The sequence below is a fragment of the Bos javanicus genome, chromosome 20 (genome assembly GCF_032452875.1).
Source record: "Bos javanicus breed banteng chromosome 20, ARS-OSU_banteng_1.0, whole genome shotgun sequence".
In the NCBI taxonomy this organism is placed as follows: domain Eukaryota; kingdom Metazoa; phylum Chordata; class Mammalia; order Artiodactyla; family Bovidae; genus Bos; species Bos javanicus.
Window position 1 is genome coordinate 12,742,277 of NC_083887.1, and position 25,818 is coordinate 12,768,094.

At 41.9% G+C, this 25,818-nt stretch overlaps 1 protein-coding gene across 6 annotated transcripts in view; it reads right to left on the minus strand.

Annotated features, from left to right (window-relative positions):
- MAST4 (microtubule associated serine/threonine kinase family member 4) overlaps nucleotides 1-25,818 on the minus strand; it is a 620,856-nt gene that overhangs the window by 408,167 nt on the left and 186,871 nt on the right. For all 6 annotated transcript variants that reach the window (XM_061393377.1, XM_061393375.1, XM_061393374.1 and 3 more), the window contains exon 3: nucleotides 7,919-8,043. In XM_061393377.1, the coding sequence (XP_061249361.1) occupies nucleotides 7,919-8,043 (125 nt within the window). The remainder of the gene's footprint in view (nucleotides 1-7,918; nucleotides 8,044-25,818) is intronic.

Sequence of the window (25,818 nt, forward strand, 5' to 3'; positions counted from 1 at the left end):
ATTAGTAGTTCTTCATTCATTCATTCACTGAATCACAATACCCTTCACCTGTTTCCTGCTGATTATTCTCATGGCACCCAGGCATGTTCAGAGTAAGGATGCACATTTAGAGTATCTTTTCACAGAAGCAAGAGTTGGATTACAGCAAGGATTTTATAGTTCATTTTTAAGCCGATCTTTGATTAATAGACCCCTGATAAACCAGTTACTCTGTGGATAGGCTCAGGTGAGCCCACAATGAGATTTATCTTCATGGATTAGGCCTGACCTATAAGAACCTGCTTAGGGGTCCCTACTGCTATTTCAGCCCTGAGTTATGAAAATTCATCCCTTTACTATCAATAGAACCTAGCTCAGAGGGTAATAACTAGGAGATGTATTACTCCTGGAATACAAGCACTCCTGAGACTTTGATTATAATGTCCACAGCTGAAGGCACTATTTCACAATTGAGATTACTATTTTCCAGATGAAAAAAACTCTGAGCTGTGGAATAATGCCTTCAGCTACATACATTGTAATCACACTCAGCAGTTCTTGTATCCCAAGAGCAATACAGGGTACCAGTAGTTGGGCTGGTGAGTTGATTTAGGGAATGGAAGGAAGAAGTTGGAGGAGAAAACATAGATAACCCTAATTTCATATTTGCTTTATCTGGGGGGACTTTGGCGTAAGAGTTCAACACGTGCAAAAACCATATCAACTTCACTAAAAAGAAAAAATACATTTAAAAAGTAATTATTTTTCAAACCAGCAAACTTGGTTTTTTTGGAAGTTCAGGGTGGGTTTTTTTGGGGAATATTGACTGCTGGCCAGAATATAAAGAGACATAAAATCTCAACTCAGTCGCTGTGATGTCTATGCTCAGTCATGCCTGACTTTGCAAGCCCATGGACTGTAGCCCACCATGCTCCTTTGTTCATGAGATTTTTCAGGCAAAAACTGTAGTGGGGTGCCATTTCCTCTTCCAGGGGATCTTTCCGACCCAGGGATCGAACCCACATCACCTGCTTGGCAGGTGGATTCTTTACCACTGAGCCACCTGGGAAGCCATATATTGATTTCTCAATATATGGAAGCACAAAGTTGTACAGTATTCCTAGAAACAATTTAGCAAGAGTATGGAAAACCTACATCATGCTCATATCATTTGCCACATTAATCCCCTCCCAGAATCTACCCTGACAAAACAACCAGAGGTAAACGAAGACTTATTAAAAGCCTGCTCATTACCATTATTTTCAATGGGTAAAACCTGGAAATAACCTAAAGGGGGAAATAGTATAATAAATTGTGAGAAATCCATACACTGGAATATTATACAGCCTTTAAATTGAGTCATAATGGCTAAGGAGAAATGCTAATTCACGTTGTATTCTACAAATTTTGTTAAGCAATTTATCCAAGGGCATTCAAATAGTTCCTACATCAATATTTAACAGACTCTCTCTCGGAGTTAACTAATTGGACTTCGGCTCAGGTTTTTGTTTTTGAGTTATAAGGCCAATAAAGTATTGATATTATATTAAATGACTGCAAATAAAGTCTGTATCCTAAATAAATGCTGACATTATGTTGGTACATTCTGCATGAATTTAAAAGGAAAAATGCACTTTCGCATACGTTTAGTGAATTTTCCCTGATTCTTCATAATGCACTTTTGCAAATGGAAAAGATGAATATTCATTAAGGCTCTCTGAATATATTACAGTTTAAATAGTTTGGTTTTAATATTTATAATACATCATGAAACATAATTTTTCCATTAAAAGAAATGGATACAGTGTCAAAAGAGGGCCACTGAAGAAACATAAAATTATACTACTTAACCTAATATTAAAAATTGAAAAACAATATTTGAAAGTACTTCCACCCCTCAAAACAGTTAACTGTTCTTAAAAAAAAAAACAACTTTCAGTTTGTGGGGTTGGTGAATTTAGAGTGAAAATAAGGAAGAAAGAAACCACAAGCTGGTCTGTGCTGTCCTGTGGTAACTCGCTTCAGTCGTGTCCGACTCTTTGAAACCCAGTGGACAGTAGCCTGCCAGTCTCCTCTGGTTCTCCAGGCAAGAATGCTGGAGTGGGTTGCCATGTATTTTTCCAGGGGATCATCCCGACCCAGGGATGAAACCCACAGCTCTTTTGTCTCTTGCACTGGCACGTGTGTTCTTAACCACTAGCATTCACAAGCCTGCAAAAAGCTAAGGACCAAATGGTCAAACTCCTACTCAAATCAAAGGATCTGATTTCCTCCATTCTGAGAATACCACTTCAGCTAAGACCAGCTGACAACCCCCAAGAAATATTTTTTCTACCAACCTCAGGAACGCTGACATCAGCACTTCTTGAGTCACAGATGCTGTGCGAAGTAGTGCACAAGAATTTACTCATTTATTCCTCACTATAAACTTATGAAGCAATAGATCCACTAGCCCCACCTCACAGATGAAGAAACTGAGGCTCACATAGCCAATAAGTGGTAGAAACTTGAGCTGATCTCTAAAACACTCTGCTTCTCATTGCCCAACTGAATAATTATAGTTTAATTCCTGAACACAGTTTCCAAAATTAACTACTCTCTGGCTCGAGAAATATCTTCTTGATTAGGCTAAACAATATAAACCTAAAGGGTAAAATACAGATTAAAACAAAAAAATAAACAAGAGTCTGTTCTAGGACACTTAAAAAGTAAAGAAAGGAAATATATTTACTTTTACATTCAACAAGCCTTCACTGAGCACCTATTATGTGCCAAGGACTGTTCTAGGCCCCAGGGAAACACTCGGTAAAACAGAAAAAAATAGCTGTCTTCAAGAATTTTTCATCAGAATAATAGGAGATATACAATGAGCAAATTATGTGGTGTATTGGAAGGAGATAAAGCTATTGAGAAAAGTGGGGTGTGTGGCATGCAGTGAGGGAAAGACTTTCAAACAAAATGGTCAAGGAAGCGCTCAATAAGAAAGAATATGACAGGGATGCTCACAAGAATCAGAACAGATGAGTCACATGATTCAAATCAAACAGAAAACTGTTGAAAATACTGGAAACTAATTTTCACTGTGTTTCTGCCATCCATCTACCACTCCAAAGAACAAAAGAAGTGACTATTTCTTACGATGGTTACATATACCATTTCTAAACTTTAATCACCAGGGCTTACAACCTTATTTTCCTACGGACAAAATAAGTTACCCCGGGTCCTGCTTTGCCTCCTGAAATTTCCATCTTTCTTACCAGAAAGCAGCATCTGTATAAATCCCCCGCTTTTGACGACTATGACTTCTTTGATAAACTACCCATGTGTGTGGGGAGGGACAGAAAGATGGAGGAAGCAAATGGGGAAATGAGTTTTCCCCTCTTCAGATTAATGTATACGAGGTATACATCTGACACTTCATCAGCACTCCCGGCTGGTGCCCCAGCAGGCGGACACTGGCTGAGCATGTATTCTGCCAGCTACCAGGCTGCTTAGGATGAATTGGCAATGTGCCATTTATCAGAAATGCCCAATGTGTCTGGGAGAAGGAACACAACTACATTTAGCATTGCCAAGGAAAACTAGATACTTCCGGCTAGGAATTAATCTCCTCCTTGAGAAGGTAGTTAGCATTACCTTGAAGCTTGCCTATGGCATTTAAATCACACTAGGTCATACATTTACTGAAACTCATACCTCCCCAACCACGGCCTTCATTTATATCTTACTAACATATGACTACCTCTCAGATTGAGGGTCTATACTTTCCCCTCATGTTCTATTGTTGTGTTGAACATAAAACTGTGATATCAAGTGTAATCCTGTCATTTAGACATAAACCACGTTGATTCTGATTTTACCAAGTTCTCCATACTTGAACATATGTGTTGCCTCAACTTTCCTCTTCAAAGAATCAACAAAATACTTAAACCAATGCGACTGCATGACTACTCACAAACAAGTTAAGGAAACTTCCTTGAATATGGGCTGTGATAATTTCTTCATTTTGTCACCGTATTTTGTCAGCAGCTGATACAGAACTTTCAATAGCGTGCCTGTGTACTTTAGTTATGTCTGACCCTCTACAACTCTATGGACTGCAGCCCTCCAGGCTCCTCTGTCTGTGGATTCTCCAGGCAAAAACACTGGAGTGGGTTGCCATGCCCTACTCTAGGGGATCTTCCCAACCCAGGAATCGAACCCATGTCCCTTATGTCTCCTACACTGGCAGGCGCATTCTTTACAACTGAATGGGATTTGGTCCATTACATGGACTTTGAGGCTAATCACGATTATAAGATGCACTGGACAGCAAAACCAAAAATACTTTAGATAGATGGTCTTAATTAGACACCCAAGATAGCATACAGAATCGCATCATCACTCCAGCCTTGCAACTAAAGGAATCTGTTACTTTCCACCAGAGATTATCCATTCCATCAGTATTATTTACTGAATGTCTCCTATATGCACGGTGTTGTGCTAGGAACAGTGAGGAGCAGAACGTCAGATCAGACAGGAATTCTGCCCTCAGGGAACGTGCAGTCTAGCAAGGGGATATTAGGCATAAACACAAAGAACTAAAACAAAGGTGGGCCTTGATAAACGCTGAGGAAGGTAAACTTACAGCTTGAAGATGGGGGCAATGGGGCTTACCGTGGCAAGGAGAGAATGAGAGTGAAGCATGTTCATTGGTGGCTCAGACAGTAAAGAACCCTCCTGCAATGCAGGAGACTTGGTTTCGATCCCAGGGAATGGCTACCCATGCCAGAATTCTTGCCTGGAGAATTCCAAGGACAGAGGAGCCTGTTGGGCTACAGTCTATGGGGTTGCAAAAAGTCAGACATGAATGAGCAACTAACAATGTTCTACTGTACAGTGCACTTCCAGTAACATAAGGCTTATTTTGAAGACAAGAAAAAGGGGGACAGAAAGGAAAAAGAAAAAGGTCTAATAGATATACATTAATACTCCCCCAGCATCATTCTCTATCAAATCTGTTAGGTGTAATCAGCATAATTTAGATATAAGCCAATCCAAGAAACATAGACTAACTTGAATGACTCTGCAAAGGGCACAAAAAAAAAAAAAACAGGCAAAGTCATGACAGTATACTGAGTGACATACTGAAATAAGTGACATGGCAGAGAAACCTGAGCAAATTGCTGCCGAACAATGAGGAAATCAAGGCAGTGCTCTGCCTGGCAGCTCTCCTCCAGCTGCTCCTGCTCACGAAATGCCAGAAGGTGGGGGACAGAAGACATGGTCAAACAGCCTGCAAATGGTTTTCCTTAGACAACAATTAGGAAGCAAGGAAACCTCTGAAGTAAAGATATGATGAGGGTGATATTTTAAACCTTCACTCTCTAGTAGTAAATGGTCAGTCACCATCTGGCTTTGATGCCACATGTTATTTTTACGCTGGCTAATATTTGAGGCTTGCTAGGTGCCAGGTACTATTTTAAGTTTGCTTTTCATGGTATTTTAACATTTTCTCTAGTCTTGCTCCTAAACCCTATAAATACTTGCAGGGTAAATAAGCTGACAAGTGACTCTGTGATAAGAATGCTCTTCTCCTTGGTTTTGTATCTTATTTCCAAATATCTTAGATCACCTGACATGTGTTTCATCAATCAATCAATCAGTTTCTAGTCTGAGTACATAACTACCAGTATTAGACACATTACTTTGTGGCAGTGTTGTTTTAATTAGAACGATTTGCTTGGCAATAAACATACAGGATTACCTATTTATGTGTAAGAATAATATTGTAGTGGCCCCCAAAGCACTTCTGTTTAAAAAAAAATAAAATCACTGATTGCTAGGAATTTTCTTCTTTCCTCAAAAAGTAAATGCTTACGAAAGTAAAATAAGCTTTTAATAAAATTTCTCAAGAAGGAAAAGTAATTGAACTCGGGGATGGGATGGGGGAAAATGCTAAAATGCATCATTTAACTGAACCTTTAAAAATAAGCCCCCAAATTTTCCTGAGAAGTAAAAGATACATTTTGATTTAAAGACCATAGTCACTTTTGAAGTCATAAAATATCCTCAAAGAAACTTTTCAGGGATAACTATCCAGTATGTTCAGAAGTTTTATGATTCTGAAACTAGAAACAGTGAGTTTCAACGCTGAATTCCAGAGACTGTTTAATAGGTTGTGTCATCTCGCAGTTTGCTGAAGAGCTAATAAAATCTAAGAAACTAAGCAATATGCTTAAACGTATATAGCTACCTAACGACAAAAGCAGGATTAGAGGTTAGACCTAAATCAGATCTCTCTACGTTACTGAACGATTTTCAAATATCTCATGATTTATTATCAATGTATAAAATTATAAGGCACTGACATATCATTTGCATCACCATCAGTAAAAGATATTTCAAAATCTATTCCAATACCATATAACCCCAACACCAATACAAAAGCAACCTGTATAGCCCTCTAGGCTGTGCCAAAGGTTAAAGTTGAAAAGTAATGGGCCCACTGGAAAACAAAATTCTCGTAAGCATCATGGTTAAAAATAAAAGTCTATTTTTTTTTTTTTTAAGGCATGTAGGAGTCCATGGGGTCGCTGAGGGTCGGACACAACTGAGCGACTTCACTTTCACTTTTCACTTTCATGCATTGGAGAAGGAAATGGCAACCCACTCCAGTGTTCTTGCCTGGAGAATCCCAGGGACGGGGAGCCTGGTGGGCTGCCGTCTATGGGGTGGCACAGAGTCGGACACGACTGAAGTGACTCAGCAGCAGAAGCCCATGCTGCTAACAAATCATAAATATTTATGCCATGTGCCAACGTGTAGGTGTAGAGAGAGTGCTGGAGCTGAAAATAATAACCATTTTCAATGATTCTAGAAGAGAAGGATCCAGGCAAGAATCACCAATGAATATGGAATCCAAAGGAAATTTTTGATAAGAAGAAACATGCTTGGATGGCCTCAAAGTGTCTCCCTGCCAAAGGCTTATTGACGGCAAGAGAAAAGTTCTAACTGTGGAGAAACTGGCCAATGCCTTGTCTGGGTGAAAAAAATTAACATCATAATGATGGGCAAATGGACATATCATCACCTGCCCATGGCATGACCTGAAAGGATACATCATCACCAGTGTCACATTCTGGGATGCAATGCAAAACCCAAAGCTCACTGTAAGAAAACATCAGACATACCTGACACTGTCATACGAGGAACACTCCTTTAAAAAATGGGGTGGGGATGTCACTTAGTCTTCAAAACTCAGCGTCATAAAAGGCAAAGAAACACTGGGGAGAGTTTCCAGATTAAAGGATAATTAAATACAAGACATGACCCCAGACTGGATCCTCTACTGAAGGAGGGAAAATACTATAGAGGACGTTATTGGGCCAATTGATAAAAATGAAATACAGATGGCAGAGCAGATAAAAGACTTCTTTCATGCATAAATTTAATGAAGTTACCTGTCATAACAAAAGGCCATGATATATATAACCTATTCTCAAAGAGTTCAAAACATTATATGCGAGTGTACATGCATATACACGGAGAGAGAAATCAGTACAGCAAATAGGCAAGAGTTAATACTTAAACCCAGGCAAAGGATCAGCTGGTGCTGTATGTATTTGTCTTATTCGTGCAACTTTCCTATAAGTTTGAAATTATTTTCAAATAAGTTTTTTACTTTAAAAAAGCTGAGAACCATTTTCATTTCTTTCGAGGGAAAAGTTGAAACAGAGTTAAGTTTACAAAAATATTCCAACTTAGGTTGAAGGGGAAAATCTGGTAAAAACCAGCACACTGGAAACAAAAAATTTTAGTGTCAAATCTGTGCTTAACATTAAATGTAGATTTAAGTTCAAATCTAGAACAATAAACTCAATAAATTTAGACGTCCCTACGTTGGTGGTGACACGGAGCAAAGCTAACCGACCACAGACAGAGCCCGATGACAACTCACCAGGCTGGCGGTGAGCGAGGGCGCCGACTGGCCCAGGGCCTGGCTGCGCATGCGCACGAGGTTGGACGTCTCCGCAGAGGTGGCCCAGGCTTGCCCCGCAGCGGGGTTTGGAAGGAGATACCTGCCTGTTGGGGATAAAAATAGGGCAGTGTGAATAGTGGGCAGAATGGCAGTGCTTCTGTAGAAATCCTTATATACCATTTCAGCCGTACATTACAATTATATTGTATAGCAGCTGGAAGCAGATTGTTTCAAGTCGGGAGATTCAGTTTTAAGTTTTGATTCGAAGTTCCCACATAAACCCAGGTAAGTCTCTTCATCTCCAAAATTTGTAGGGCAAGAGGAAGGGTCTTGTTACTATGTTGAGGAGTTGAGGATATATATATAAACACACAAAGCATCCTCAGCATTGTAGAAATGAACATGTGCATTTAGAAATGTACTGTTAAAATAGCTAATATGGAAAGTGATATAGGAATGCACTAGGAAAGTGTCTACGAAGATCATGACCGACAAAAGGAGGAGTTGGAAGTCTTTCAAGGTGAAATGGGGCTGGTGCCCTTTTCTCCCAGCTTCTCTGTCTCTGAAGCTACTGGTGTTCATCCAGCTGTGTCCACAGGACAGATGATGGTATCCATTTGCATAAAGCCGGACATTAATGTCAGTGTAGGTTCAATGAGCAATTTACATCAACCTTGAACTCATATATATATGTGTATGTCTTTAAAAGTCAAACAGCTGAACCAACTCACATTGTATTACTTCTTCAGTACACGGATTAGACTAGTTATCAACACATAAGATACACACCTTTTTGTTAGGATGGGCATGCATAGTCACATAGTAATGAAGCTCAGTAAAAACAGAGACCATGTTTGATATTTTGCGGTAGCACAGTAATTGGTCATAGCAGATACTCATTCAATATTTGTTGAATGATGAAAGAACAAGTGGACACTTCTTTCCCAAAAAACACATGAAGACAATGAAAAGACAGAAACCAAACTGTAGATTTTCCTCTACGGGCTGCATGTATGGGGACTCCAGCTTCATCCCTCCAAGATTCATGAGGACTGTGGCCCGAGTGGCTAGTAACCCTGCAGCAGAAGCAACATTGTGCCTGGTATTCTGCCCAGCAGGTCTGTTCCTTATAAAAGAACCCCCATATCTTTCCTTAGGCATGCACTTCACAAGCGCCCACTGGTTTATAACTATTGATATATAATAACAATTGAAATATGTATTAATATATTGCAATATATTAACTATTGAAATAAATGGAAATATGTTAACATATTAAATGGGCTTCCCAGGTGGTACAGTGGTGAAGAATCCACCTGCCAATGCAGGAGACACAGGAGACACAGGTTCGATCCCTGGGTCAGGAAGATCCTCTGCAGGAGGAAATGGCAACCCACTCCAGTATTCCTGCCTGAAAAATTCCAGGGACAGAGGATCCTGGTGGGCTTCAACCCATGGGTTCGTAGAGTCAGTCACAACTGAGCATGTATGCACATACCATATTAAATATGTGAGAATTCATATTTTATGGCAAGACAAACATTTTTTACATACAAAAATGCTGACTGCCCAATCTGACCCCCCAAACTGATTCCATCACTTATTCACGACCTTCTTCAAGCCTCAGGTTCCTCAGCTGTAAAACCGGGGTAAACTTATAGGGTGGTGCTAAAATCAAAAAAAGAAAACACATCATATAATAAACATTCAATAAACTTAAAAAAATAAGCACAAAGAGCTATGCAACACATGAGGGATGGCTAGGTGAAGAAGAAATAAAATTTTGTTAATCCACTGGAACAAATAATTACATTAGGAAGCATTTACATAATGTTTATTATCCTGTCGTAGGTAAGATTTTAGATGTTATTCCTAGTCTCATCCTAGGAATCAAGGAATGTTACAAATTGGAGGGTCTGATAGCACAACACTTGGAGTATTTTATTCCTGCCTGGACCCCCATTAGTGTTAATAGGGAAAAGAGAACAACAGATGGGTTTAAGGCAGTCATTAGAAGGCATCAACATTGTGCCATAGTTGATAGTGATTACATCAAACTTTATACAAATTTTCTTTCTGATGACTACCAAGAGCCTCTGCAAAGTGTGTTGCTGCTGTATTCATGCATCATTTGCTGCCTACGATTTAAGAAAATTAGCATCTGTCAATGCATTATTCAGCTGCACAGGGTGGAAATTAATGGATAATACCATTCCCACTCTGTTGTAGGAGAGGTGAGCTTGCCTAGCAATCTGGCTGCTCTGTTTGAATGCTGTATCAAGCTTGTTGTTACAACTGGAACTTTGATCAGCTTTGTGTTTTTTGGAAACACATTGCTAAAATTCCAATATGCTTATTAAAACCTTTATTAGGTACTGTCTACTGACATAATACGGAGAAGGCAATGGCACCCCACTCCAGTACTCTTGCCTGGAAAATCCCATGGACGGAGGAGCCTGGTGGGCCGCAGTCCATGGGATCGCTAAGAGTTGGACACGACTGAGCAACTTCATTTTCACTTTTCACTTCCCTGCATTGGAGAAGGAAATGGCAACCCACTCCAGTGTTCTTGCCTGGAGAATCCCAGGGATGGGGGAGCCTGGTGGCTGCCATCTATGGGGTCACAGAGAGTCAGACACGACTGAAGCGACTTAGCAGCAGCAGTAGCAGCAACTGACATAACTAGAAATTTAGAGGCAATAAAGACAGGTCCATATTAAAGCTGAAATCTGTGGGTCAGAGTGAAACAAGAATTTGTCCAGCTTCAACCACAGAGGTATGGGTTATTGGAATGGAGTTTTTATACTGATTATTGTCACTGTTCTGGTCACAGGGTCTTTACTCAACAGAGTAGAAAGATCTGCAAACTTTCAAGGTTATGTACAAAAATAAGTACATTACTAAGGCTCAGATTGTACCTTGGTTCTATCTAGGTTACATATGGTCTTTTTCCTGGCATGAGTTTTCCTTTGTTTTCATCCTGAATTAAAAAAAAAAAAAAAAGACCAACAAGAAGCAAGACCTCCATAAACACACGTCCTCAAACATGAGATGCATGCTTTCAAAGATGTATGCTTGAAGTATCCCTCTGAAGTAGGAAAATATCAGGTCAGCAACAAATTCAGCAGAACAGCTATATAAAGAATTAAATATAGCCTCTGGAAACCTACTTTGGCATCAGAGAATAATGGTACCTGCCTAGATTTAAAAGCCTCAAGTAAGTTCCGTATCACCTGAAATGCAATACAGATTTAGCAGTCAGGCTATGGTCTTACATTTTGGGTTACTTCTCTTGACTACAAATAGGACAGTAAAGGGAAAATAGACCTAGGAACTCTATATAACAAAGCAGTCTTGAGAAATGGCTTCTGGTGCTCAGTTATATATAAGAATGCTGGCAAAGTTTGACCATCCCTCTAAGGTAGCCACCAGGAAGAAAGGGAAGCTAGGATGGCCCGTGTGTTGCTCTCAAGGGTTTTGGTAAGGGGCAGGGGAGCCACAGAAGGGAGGAATGGAGAATGGGGCGAGCATTACAGAGGCAAGAGCTGGGACAAAAAGAAGAGTGGGCAGCTGGCACGGTGCTGGTGCCACAAGCATGCAGATGGGGCCACAGGCTCCCATCTCTCATCCATCAGCTTTCTTTTTTGGGCTGTCAGCAGGCTCTGCTGTCACCAGCATCTACAGAAGCTCCACAGCAGTCCCCAGAAAGTTCACATCTACCACTTCACCCCCGGCTGCCTACTGAAACCTCCCTTGCTAATTCCACTTTGGGGTATATACACACAAAAAGTGAACGGAAGGACTCAAAACAGAAGTTTGTATCATTCACACTAGCCCAAAGGTGAAAACAACCCTAATGTCTATGGATGGATGGATGGATGGATGACCAAATGTAGCATATACAAACAATGGATTATGATTTAGCCTTTGAAAGGAGAGAAACTGACACATTCTACAACATGGAGGAAGCTTAAAACATGCTAAGTAAAATAGGCCAGATACAAAAGAACACATATTGTAACATATCATATGATTCCACTTATTTGAGGTCCCTGGAATAGTCAAATTCATTGCAAAGTCACTTCAGTCGTGTCCGACTCTGTGCGACCCCATAGACAGCAGGGATTCTCCAGGAAAGAACACTGGAGTGGGTTGCCATTTCCTTCTCCAATGCATGAAAGTGAAAAGTGAAAGTGAAGTCGCTCAGTTGTGTCCGACTCTTATCGACCCCATGGACTGCAGCCTACCAGGCTCCTCCATCCATGGGATTTTCCAGGCAAGAGTACTTGGAGTGGGGTGCCATTGCCTTCTCCGCAAATTCATTGAGATACACAGTTTAACAGTGGTTACTGGAGGGCTGGGGGAGGGGTGCGGCAGGGAATGAAGCATTATTGTTTAATGAGTACAGAGTTTCAATTTGATGAAAAATTTCTGGAGATGGATAGTGGTGATTGTTGCACAACAATACGAAAGTACTTAATAATGCCACTGAATTGTATACTTAATGTACTATAAAGTACGAAAGGTTAAAATAGCAAGTTTTGTTACATATATTTCCATACACATATACATACACACCCTCCCTTGCCTAGATAAAACTATCATACCATATACAGGAAAAAATGAGGGCATCCTTTTGTTGTCCAAAAGAAGGTATCTACTGTGAACTCCATCAGGACCTGCTTTCACAAATTATACTCAAATTATACTTAAGCCCTCCAAATCATTTACTAGTCAGAGGAACTGAGTTTTTCAAGACCTCTCCAAACTTTCAAAACGGAGAGAGCTTAAAGAGCGTGCTAAGACACCGACAGTACCTGGACAGAGTCCGCGAGTCAGCAGCCATCGCCCTACAGCACACTCCATCATCATCAGGATATTCCTCTTTCATGCCCCATTGCTCAGCCCTAAACATCGGTTCCCGCATCATAGTGGCTGTTGTGCTCACAGGCAATTACAGGCTCCCTTTATTCATCTTCAGCTGGGCTGCTGCAACACAGAGACACGGTCTCTTTCATCTTCCCTCTCACATGGGTGACTGACTTCCAATTTCTTGTCCCCACTGCAAAAGAATAACTATACCTAGACAGCACTGACAATGCTGCTAAATCATTCTTCTTAATGGCATAAATAAATATAATTTGAGAAACCAACAGACTTGTGACCAGGGAGGGCTGAAGTTCACTGACTCCTATATTGAGCTGCTATTCTAGCCTTAAAAAAAGAAAAAAAAAAAAAGTGTGTGTTGACTCACACAAGAAAAGTCTAAAGCATAGGCATGACCCCAAGTCCTTGAAGACATCACTGCCTACTAGCCAGGGATATCCGCTGACAGGAACTGAAAGCCAAATGAAGAGAGAACACATACTTTTGGGGGGGCTGGTTGTCACAGCACCGTGATGCCAATGGGGTATCAAGGTCTGATTCAAATTAATCTCCCAATGCAGCAGTCAACTCCTGTTTTGCTCCTAAGACTCAACCCCACCAGAGATGCCCAATTTCACTTCTTAGAATATTATCAGCAGCATTCTGTATTAAACACGAAATGCAAGGCAGAATTACTAACCACATGGGCCTGATGAGGTGACAAGGTGCATGTATGCTAAGTTGCTTCACTCATGTCTGACTCTTTGTGATGCTATGGACTGTAGCCTGCCAGGTTCCTCTGTCCCTGGGATTCTCCAGGCAAGAATACTGGAGTAGATGAGCCATGCCCTGCTCCAGGGGATCTTCCTGACCCAGGGACAGAACCTGTGTCCTCCACATCTCCTGCATTGGCAGGCAGGTTCTTTACCGCTAGCACCACCTGGGAAACCTGACAAAGTTAGGGGGACACTTCAAAAGGAAGCTTGCAGCAAGCAGAGCAAGTAGAGATGCGAACGGATAGAGCAAGCCCAGACTGACTGGGTCCATGACAAATATGTCAAGGCGTCTCTACAGCCTAATTCCATACCCTGAGAGAGCTAGGGACCGCAGAAAAATACCAGAACAACACACATCTATGGAAATCCAAGCCCCTGGACAAACCACAAGGCTATGGAGCAGCAACTCAAGCTGCCACTGCCACTGCCGACTGCAGTTTTTAATCAAAAGTAACTTTGGAAAATGTGTCGAGATGACTCAACAGTACAGTGGTCTTTTCACCCCCAGTCACAGAGAGATCCCCTGTTACCCTTGCCATTGAATGGCAAAAGGGCAAAAATGCCAACACGTGGTCTATTTTTAAGTGGAAACAATTCAGATCTACACTTAAAGAGAAATATATTTGGTCCCTTTTCTTTTCCCCTAACTTGTTCTGAAAGAAGAAATATTTCTTCTCATCTAGTGAGATTACCAAATTCTAATAAGGGAAGCTATTTGGATCATGTGAGTTAATACACGAAACAGAGCTTAGTAAGCTTTGGTGTTCCTATTGTTTTTAGTACTTGACTGCTGCCTTTTGATGGACCTGCTGCTAAGTCGCTTCCGTCGTTTCCAACTCTGTGCAACCCCAGAGACGGCAGCCCACCAGGCTCCCCAGTCCCTGGGATTCTCCAGGGAAGAACACTGGAGTGGGTTGCCATTTCCTTCTCCGATGTATGAAAGTGAAAAGTGAAAGTGAAGCTGCTCAGTCGTGCCGACTCTTAGTGACCCCATGGACTGCAGCCCACCAGGCTCCTCCATCCATGGGATTTTCCAGGCAAGAGTACTGGAGTGGGGTGCCATTGCCTTCTCCGTTTGATGGACCAACACCCAGCAAATTCTCCCATTCTGCAATGACAACCAGCCCTCACCAGCGACTCCTTGCACCTTTCACGGGGTGATCGTCTGGATATAAAATTGCTATCAAAAAATACATAATGGTTTGACTCTAAGCTCTAGCTGTACAGACCAAAGGCTAACGTGACAACTTAAAATTGATTTTAAAGGAAGTATTAAATAGAGCTACCCTAATGAGAACATGGCAATACGAATCTGACATCAAGCAGCGTTGCCTGCAGTGTCGGTGTGAGTGAGGGCACCCGGGAGCCGCGCGGGGATGGTGTCTAAGTGACGCTGGGCACAGGTCAGAGTGAACATCTGCAATCTAGCCTCCCTCCATCCTCGTATTGAAATATAATTCAGCAGAATGAATTGCTAGACATGTCTAAACCTCCTGGGAAATGACAGATATTGATGAATGCTGTTGGGAAGATATATGGAAGGAAACGGCAAATAAATAGAACCATTTTTTCTCAGAGTCATTTTGCGGATATGTGGAGCAGCTGTTAAACTACTTGTCAGCTCCCGGTGCTCTCTTCGTCTTTCTTCTGCCTCACCCTCCTCTGCATTCTCTACACCTTTCTAAACCCTCCTGGAGGACCAGCATCTTTTTAAAATAATAATCAAAGTCATAAGAGCCATCTCCTCCTCCCCTGTCATACTCTGGCTTCTCAACCAGTTAGTCCAACCCTTTCCAAAATTTCATTCCATTCGAACATGTTGGCTGCCTGCTCTGGATCCCGGAAAGACAGCTGACCCTTGAACAACACAGGCTGGAACGGCACAGTTCCACTTACTTGTGGATTTTTTTCAGTGGTCAACATTGCAGTTCTGCCCAAACTGTGAAGGGTTCAATCTGCAGATATGGAACCATGGCTGGAGGGAACCGTAGTTAGAGATGGTTGGCTTTAAGTTGCATGAGGCTTTTTGACTTCGCAGAGGGTAGGCATGCTCAACCGCTTCATTGTTTGAGGGTCAACTGTACTTTCAATTTTTAAACTCATGAAATGAAATGGCTGAATTCAAATCCACTAGCCTTTGGCCCCAGCCGTAAAGCTAAAATCTAAAATTCAAAGCCTGACTACTGCCACACAGTAGCTGCGTGACCTTGTTAACTTCTTAAGCCTCAAGTTGCCATAAATGCTCTTTAAAATGGACATGACTGACTGACCAACATCTTGGGGTGACTGTGAGGACACAGAATGTAAATTGAGAGCCTGTCATACCATCTGGCAAACAGAAGGCCCACAATAAACAATGGCTTATTACCCTCTCTACTTTCCGTTGCTAAACAACTCTTCCTGCGAAGGGCACTCCTCCTCAGTGTCATCCTCAAACTGGATCAAAAACTCTCCAGCTCAAGGCCCTTTGGGATACATGGCTCTTATTTCATTCACCAAGTAAGCTCAAGAGCACAGAGCGGGAAAGCAGTCAGGCAGGGATTTGCACCCTGGTTTCACCATTTATTCGCTGGAAACCCTTGATGAATGACTTTCCCTCTCTGAGCTTCCCTGTCCATCCCCTCAGGTGGGGATGATTGTAGGTAACACGTGTCAAGTGCCCAGTGCGGTGTTGAGCACACACACGGTGTATTCAGTGCTGGCTAGGGTCCCCTCCAAGATGCTTTACCCATTTTGGTATTATTGGCATTGAATCCACAACCGGGGCACTTCTCGCCTTACCTTCCCCCATCAGCCACCTGCTTCTATGGGGCTGCCTGTGTATAGAATGCCCTTTATTTCTGTACACAATATGCTTTCCTCCACTGGAAACTCAGTGTCAGCTGGAAACACATCTCATCTGTCTTTGTAGTCCCACTTGCACCTAGTACACAGAACCTACTAAACTTTTTACAGTATCACATACTTATGTCTGTGCATATTAACTCTCCATTCTGTCTCTCATTTATATTTCTCCCAAGGTTCAGATTTTTCCATCTTTGTTTAAATCCCTATTGCCTCAAATAGGAAAAGACCCTGATGCCGGGAAAGACTGAAGGCAGGAAGAGAAGGGGACGATAGAGGATGGCATCACCAATTCGATGGACATGAGTTTGGGCAAACTCCAGGAGACGGTGAAGGACAGGGAAGCCTGCAGTCTATGGGGTTGCAAAGAAGCGGGCGCGACTGAACAACATTGCCTCAAATATTCAAATATGGTTCAGCTGTTTGTTTTGTAACCATAACAATAGTGAAAAGGCTCAGCAGCATTAAAACGATACAAAAACATCGTGTCACTTCTCCTGGCTTTGATATTCTCTTCTAAAACCCTTCTCCAAAAGGATCTGACACCACCACAAAATACTGTCTGTTTCCAAAGCAAACTGATGAACCTGAGTACACATGAGAACAGTTTGTAGTCAGTAACTTACTTTTTGGAGAAATTACGAATCCTACTCAGTAACATTCCTTTGCATGCTAGGATGCTTTGATTGACGCACCCAAATGTCACTGGCATCCTGAGATGGTAAACATTCTGACAACTGCCCTACATCTAAACAGTTATGACAGAGGCCAAGGAGGAATTGGGGATCGAGAGCTTTCCAAGAGAAACAAAAAGAACAAAGGCAGCCACAGAGAGAAAATAAACTCCATATGACAATCTAAGCAAAAACTTCCAGACACGTCCAAATTTCATAACAAGTTCTATATTTTTATAAGGAAACATTTATATTCAATCTAATTCACTCACCAGTGGATTTCCAAATATATTTCTTTGGAACAGTGTCTAGTTTTATGTTGGCTTTTCTTCCAAACAGAATTCAAATTCCTCCTCCTGAATGTCTATGTATGCTTCCTAAAGAATATACTATTCTTGTCTTAAGAAATCTTTGTTGATAATGGTTAATGAATAAACAGAAAATCTAAGACACAGCTGTAAAATTTCCCCCCAAATACTGCATAGTAGATCTCGGCCAGCACTTTCAAATCACAATTTATTAAAATGCCCTGTTTCTGGGATGGGCGATCTCAATCAAGGACTAATCAGTCTTCCCCAACCTTTTTGGCACCAGGGACTGGTTTCGAGGAAGACAGCTTTTCCACAGACTGCTGTGAGGTTGGGGAGATGGTTTCGAGATGATTCAAGTGCATTATATTTGCTGTGTACTTCATTTCTACTATTATCACACCAGATCCACCTCAGATCATCAGGATTTAGATCCTGGAGGTTGGGGACCCCTGGACTCTGTAACCCCTACTAGGAAAGTGAATGTCTATTCTACCTGGTTTAAAAGCGATAGGATTCAGGAAACACGGTTATCCAAACTATAGCCCTGCACCCCGAATTAAATTCTAACAAAGTCACTTAAGTGCCTTGTGAAATATGGCATTGCCCTTGTTTTTAAGAAGAAAGAAATTTAAGCCAGGATTAGCCTCATGAATGCTTCAAGCACTGCTTGGAAATTAATGAGCAGTGTAGGGTTGGAATTCAGGCTTTATATTTCTAGTCAATTATTTAGCCCCTGACTTTTGAAAGTTCAGGTGACATTACGAACTTCAGGCAAATTCAGCCCTGAATTCCAGGGTCAGTGCTTCATGTCTTAAAGTAACAGTATCACTAGGCTATTTAACATTCCTTTTTAGGGAATTCAGTCATGCTTATGAGGAAATCTGTGCTCTGGGGCTCAGGTAGCCATTTGGTTGTTCCAATCATCCTCCAAATTGTCATCTCTCAAGACTGAGAGCCTGATCATTTTCTTCCAGTCATTCATTAAATGCATTTAACTTCCTGCTGTTTGAGTTCACAGAGAACACTGTGCCTGCTGAAAGATTGGCAGTGAGCATATACACACAGACTTTCACACACTGACACCTCAGATCTACCTATGGTTGTCTACAAAGCTGGTCCTGTCTCCAAGTGACCTGTCTCCAAATAAAGGAAGGGAAGTGGGGCATGAGAAAGGATAGAGTACTAATGTCTGTGTGTAAGGCCCCAGGCTCTTGCCCCTTCTACCATGCATGTACCTATGAGACAACATCTCTCATAAAAGCCTCAGAACAGACCCTTGCTGTAGTTACTGATAGAGTTACCAGATTTTAGAAAAATATAGGATGCCTAAATAAACTGGAATTCAAATAAATCTGAATATGCATACTCCAAATGTTACACTGGCCACCTCTGTGCTAAAAATATTATTCCTTGTCTCTCTGAAATTAAAATTTAACTGAACGTCATGTATTTTATCTGGTGACCCTATTTCCTGAGCACTTAGGATTGGCAATGGCTTTTTGGCAGGAGGCTTTTTATGAGAGTACAGGAAAAGGCATCTATTAAGTAGTAAAAGGGACGATAGGTACACAAATAAAAGAAAATTCAAAGTGATCCATCCTGGAAGAAAAGAACAATGTGAGATGGTAACAGAAAAGATAGAGTGAGAGTGTGGCTGTGAAAGTGATGTGAAGGGGTTTGAAATGGAATGTGAATGTAACAAAGAATTGTGAGCTTCATCTCCCTGTTTTGTACACTGGAGATGGGGGTCTCATTGCTCCGGGTCTGTGCATGTATCACCTACCATTATTTTTCCATTATTTATACATACCTGTGCAGACAAAAGCTAGCAAAATGGAGTGAAAACAAAACAATAAAAATACTTTGCACTGAGATTTCTGGCAACCAAAACAGAGAGAGAAGCACAGTAAGAAACCCAACTCTCACTACTCAGCAAAAGAAATAATTCAAATTTATCAGACCAAGTTAACCCCCTTTTCCTTGTTCTGAGCTTAGAGCAATTTGTTTCTGAGGTTTTAATAAAAGGGCAATGGCATACGTAATTCTCAATGTTGTCTAGAGTACTTTAGGGCAAAATTGCAGGTGCATCTTACATCATGTAGCACTAAATAAAAACTAAGGATGCGATGCTGTGTGTACACGTGTGCATGCGAACGCCTAAGTCTCCTTTACAGGGACTTGTAAACTGGGAGTTAAGGGACCTTAAACAAATTCTTTTTCAGGCCTAATTTGGTGCAGTGGTAAGGACTCCACCTGTGTTCTTATTCAGAAAAAGAGAAACAGACTTTTAAATGGTACTGTTTTCTCTTTTCAAAAGTTTTACCCCCCAGGGATCAAGTCAGCAAGGAGTTAAAGAACAAGGAGGCTTACTTTCAGCTGTCCCTTCAGGCCTTGGTGGGATGCAGGGGCCTGAGACAGTACTGTCAAAAACCAGAGAAATGATCTTGCTAGGCAGACACAAGAAAATAAATTTAGCCCTGACAATATGCATTGATTAAGTCCTTGAATGACAACAGAACATGACAATGACAAATGCAGGCTACCACCACCAGGGTCATTAATACATCAGAAACACTAATTTTTATCAATCTTTAAACATCCCGGTTGGTGGCATTTGCATTTCTTTGCCTACTCTTGTTCCTGTGGAGATGACAAAAAGTCAGCTTCATTTTCAGTTTCCATCCAGGAAGTTAAAAATAAGTCTACATTCTTGATCTTTGATTAGCCCATGAAAATGAGTTTTAAATAGGAGATGGATGGCCTGGTGAGCTCGGTCTCAGAGGACAGAACATAACTGCCATCCAGGGAAGGAGGCGGGCTTCCCTGCTCAACAGTGGAGCCAGGATATAAGTGTGAAGTGAGAAAATGAAGCAAACCAGTGTCTGCAAAGACTCCCGCTACTCCTCATCTTGCGAGTTAAAGGCATTTACTACTTAAACTCCAAGGGACCTTGAAAGTATCTGGTTCAATGTGCTTATTTTACAAAGAAGACTGAGAACCAGAAATGAAGCCACAGCTACTGAGCAGTTGACATGCGACAAGAATCTAAGCCTCAGACACCCATTTCAGGCCCTTCTCATCACACCTTGAAAAATCAGCACAGATGTTGAGACACTCCCCAGCCAGACAAGTCACTTGCTTCCCCGTCTTTACACCCCGTTCAGTGTGAGTCAGGCATTCCATTCTCCTTCATTATCTGTGTCTTCCCTAGTCACTACTGTATTATAGCCTATTACCATGTCCGTGTTTTCCAGAGGACTTACCTGTGCCGAATTTACTGATTGCAGCACATGTGCAGCTGGCACCCACACGCACCTTCATGCTGCGGCACTGAAGTTAGATTGTGTGTAAGAAAGCATCACCGCGAGAGTCAGCTTCGCACCTGGGTGCCAGTGTGGCGGGGAATGGCAGCACCCGCCATTTCCTTGCCTTTTCCAACCTTACCTCCCGCTGATTCAAAGAGTGCTGTATGTGGGATTTAATAATCAATACTAATTTTCCATTATTTAAATTCATAATTTCATATTCTTAACTAACACAATTCATTCAACTTCTGTGACTTTCTCATATATGCTGAAGAGTCACAGGGGTCTAACCACTTCACCTCTTAAAAACAATATACATACAAAACATATATCCAAGTTGTGTGTGTGTGTATATATATATTCCAACTGTATATATTCCAAACTTGGAATCAGCATGCTTCTCAGAACCTACAAGTACACAGAGCATGATGGAGAGGAAAACCATGTCCAGCCATGCCCAGGCCTCAGTCCACTCTATCAGTTAAACAGATTCTCAGAGGAGCACTGGAAAAAAAAAAAAAAAACTGGGGAGAAAAAAGGGAATATGATTATGCCCCTTCAAAAAATTCAATCCCTCAATAAAAAATCTGAAATCAATTTTCTATTCTAAAAAAATTTTTAAGAACAAGCAACTTAAATTTTTGATATATGGATTCAATAAATTCATTTTTTCAATCAGGAATAACCAAAGTCCATCATTTACAGAATCACACTTGACTATAAGAAATAAGGGGGAAAGACAGAGAGTGAAAACGGGGAGAGGAATTGGGAGAGAGATAAACAGCTTTGGGAAACCTAGTTCATACATCTTTGGTTAGTTTCTGTTAATTTTCTTCATTAGTCTAATTGGTATAGAGAACTTCCTGATATAAATACATTTGGACACATACAACCTTTAAAATAATGCCAGCAAAATGACCACTAGGCGCTCTCTTTTTTGGGGTTACTTTGAAGAATTCCAGTCACTGTTTTTGATCACGTCCAACATACCCAGTAAGGCCCAGAATGACATTTTGCAGGTGATCACAGTTTAGCTCTCTCAGTATGCAACTGATGCTCCTACGCTAGCAGTCTTGGAATTCTATGTCACAATGATTTAAGGCCCAAGCTACTTTTTGCCTCACAGAAGGCACTTCAAGAAACTTAAGAGAAATCAGATCTTCTGGCAACAATCTGTTCTTAACACTTGGGACTAATTTTAAGTCCTTCAAACTCTATCTGGTACAGAACTCGACAAAGGACTTCTGAAGAGCTGGATTTGCTGATGGAGCAGGGCTGCCAGTCCTCTCCGGAGTCCTCTGCACACATAAAAGCAAATAGCTCAGCCTCTCATCTGACTCTCGGTACACAAGCAACACATTTTAGTCCTCAAGTCCTCACGTAGGCTCTTCCTTCGGTTCTCCTCTCATGCCTGACATCACTTCCTGTGATGCTGTCAACGGTATAGAATGTCTGAGGGAGAAAACTGAGCCTCAAATAGGACTCTGCAGCCTGGCTCTGAACAAGGTGGCAGCTTGGCAACCCCCAGGTAGCAGGAATAACCAAAGTCCATTATTTATAGAATCACACTTGAACACAAGAAATTATGGGGAGAGATAGGGAGAAAAAGAAACAGATAACTGGGAGAGAGACTGGAAGAGAGATAAATTGCTATGGGGACCCTAAGCAGGACTTGGGACCTGCCATGTGATGCTTCCCCCCAACGCCCATCACTAGGAGCAATGACTCATGGGTAGGCCATCTGCATGGATGATGAGCTGCAGCAGAAGGCCGCTGACAGCCAGCCACTGGGAGGCAGCTTCTGCCAAAGGAGTGGGCTAACAGCTGTGTGCCCCATTAAGTGGGAGTCTCAGGAGAGCTTCCTACGCTGATATGGAGAGGCTGCAAACACAACATACACCGAAATCACCATCTTCCAGTTAGAACACCTAGATAGAAAATAAAATATCCAGACAAACTGACATGGGGCAATGAAGACAGCAAGTGATTTTTGGTTTATTTGTTTTTTTAAAAAGAGTGTAATTGCTTTACAATGCTGTGTTAGTTTCTGCCGTACAACGCAGTGAATCAGCTGTATGTATATAGCTATATGTAATCAGCTATATGTATATACATCCTCTCCCTCTTAGACCTCCCTCCCTCCTACCCACCCCCAGCCCACTATACAGGACAGAATGGAGGTTCCTTAAGAAACCAGAAATAGAACTACCAGCAAGTGATTTGTAAGGGCTGAGAATCATGCACCCTCACCAAAAGGAAGATGCTAATAGATTTGCCTTTTGATTGCTCAGGGACTCAGAAAAATAGTTAGAGATACTCTGCAGCCTCATAAACCATTGTTGATGAAGTACACAATGTTACAAGCTCTAAAACAGAGCACTAGAGCGACTGAAGAGAATCCCAGCTCCCAGTTATACGCCCTCCACTCTTGCCTGGAAAATCCCATGGACGGAGGAGCCTGGTAGGCTGCAGTCCATGGGGTCTCGAAGAGTCAGACATGACTGAGCAACTTCACTTTCACTTTTCACTTTCCTGCATTGGAGAAGGAAATGGCAACCCACTCCAGTGTTCTTGCCTGGAGAATCCCAGGGACAGGGGAGCCTGGTGGGCTGCCGTCTCTGGGGTCGCACAGAGTCGGATACGACTGAAGTGACTTACCTTAAGTAGAAAATGTGTAAGTATTGAGAAATAGTAAAACAAATAGAAGCAGGATGTTTTTAAGCCACTATAATCTTAAGTATGAATTATCTGGGGTCCTTTTCCTGTTGGCCAGCGGCCAAGAACTCAAATCAAGAGCATCATGAGAACATCATTCACAACAACTGTAAAGACTTTTGCCCTTTAAACATTTTAAAACTTGCCAGATTTCAGCATATTAACGTACCAGTCATCCTTCACAGGCTGGTTAAGTTGAACAGCCTACCCACTGCTCAGTCTACTGAGCACTATCACACAAGCTCCCATGGGCTTTGGCTCTACCCCTGGAAAATTCCATGCTGGGCAGCAAAACTCCCCTCCCTGACTCTTACACAGCTCGGCTCCCTCCACCCTCCCCATGGCTCTCCTGGGTGACCATGCCCCAGGCCTCTCTGCTATGTTCCGTGGGACTATGTTCCCAGTTCACAAATTTCCCTGGTGCCTTAAACTTTCCCTCAAACACGTACACAGACTTCACTTTCCTGATTGAAGACCTTATATGGGCTGCCAGTGCTTCCAAGAAATCCTACTTCATTTATAGCTCCCCTTCCTATTCTCTGAGACCATTTCAGACTTGCTTCTCTTGTCAGTTCCCATATAACCCTCTCCAAACCCACCCAGATCTCTCATCAGGCACTGAGAAGAAAAGCCGCTAAATCAACTAAACTACCTGCTTTTTATGAAAAGAAAATTTATTAAAATCACTTATCTGGAAAGGACATATTTTAAAATTAAAGCTATTTTGAAGTAACTGTAGGTTCACATGCAGTTGTAAGAAATAATGCAGAGAGACCCCAGATAGTCTTTACCCAGTGTCCTTCAACAGTAACACCTCTACACCTGCCCTGCACATACGTGAAATAGTAGTGAGAAGTTGCTGTAAATCCCAGAGAGCTCAGCTCCATGCTCTGTGATGACCTAAAGGGCTGGGAGGGAGGTCCAAGGAGGGATATATGTATACACATAGCTGATTCACTTCCTTGTACAGCAGAAACTAACACACTGTATGTAAAGCAACTACACCCCAATTTAAAAAACGGTAGCATCTTACAAAACTGTGGTGTACAATCACAGCCAGGATAATGACATTGATACAGTCAAGATACAGAACCTCTTCACCACTGCAGAATTCCTCATGTTTCCAGTTCATAGCCACACCTACTTCCCTCCCATGACCTGCTCAAGTCTCATCAACCTCTAATTGGTAATCGGTCTCTACGTCTACATTTTGCGATTTCAAGAATATCGTATAGAAATGAAATCACACAGAATGTAACCTCTTTTTTTTTTTTTTTTACTTCTACCTCTGTTTATTGCTACCAACCCTTCTTCCTCCACCCCTCTCATGCGCGTGTGCTCAGTCATGTGACCCCATGGGCTGCAGCCCTCCAGGCTCTTCTGTCCACGGTACCTTCCAGGCAAGAATACTAGAGTGGACTGCCATTTCCTTCTTCTGTTTTCTCTCTCTCTTTTTTTAAACTCAGCATGATTCTCTGGAGATTCACCCAGGTTGTCACATGCATCATGTGCATGAAGAATGTCACCTTCCATATCAGTAAATGAAGGATTACAGACATCAAGCCAGCTGCCACTGCAGCTGCTGTCCACCTGTGCTCCCTGAGGGAATTCGGGGTGGAGAAGGGGGATACTGGCCCGAGACAGTTAAGGTGCACTTCAAAAGAATAATTTCAACGAGCCCAGAATCTTGCATCTTCCCAGACACAGACAAGTGCCAAATGCATTAACTTGATGTGTTCTTTTCTGGAATTAACACCAATCTTTTGATGTCTCTGCTACCTGATTTTGTTGTTGTTGTTTCCAAAAACTCCTCAATATCCTGGCTTCTTCGTTACCTCTTTGGAGCAGTCTGAGAGGCTGGTTTAAGTCCTCAGCAAGTCCACTGAAGAAAATATCATTCTCAACTTTCAGGTTGTGTGTTTTTTTCAGTAAACAATTGGTAGTTTGTTCCTTTTTATTGCTGTGTAGTATTTCATGGTGTGTGTGCTGTGCTTAGTCGCTCGCTCAGTTGCATAGGATTCTTTTTGACCCCATGGACTGTAGCCTGCCAGGCTCCTCTGTCCGTGGAATTCTCCAAGCAAGAATACTGGAGTGGGTTGCCATGCCCTCCTCCAGGGAATCTTCCCAACCCAGGGATCGAACCCAGGTCTCTTGTATTGCAGTCAGATTTTTTACCATCTGAACCATCAGGGAAGCCCATTTCATGGTATGGATGTACCTAAACTACCTGCTTTTGCGTCCATTTTCTCCTCCTTCCTCCTATGACGATGAAGGAAGCACCTCTCTCTCTACAAAGGCCAACCGTTTTACACATGCTCTGGATACCTGCCGGCTGCTTTCACAGCACTTCACCTCTCCAACTGTCATCTCTTCTGAACCATTCTCAAC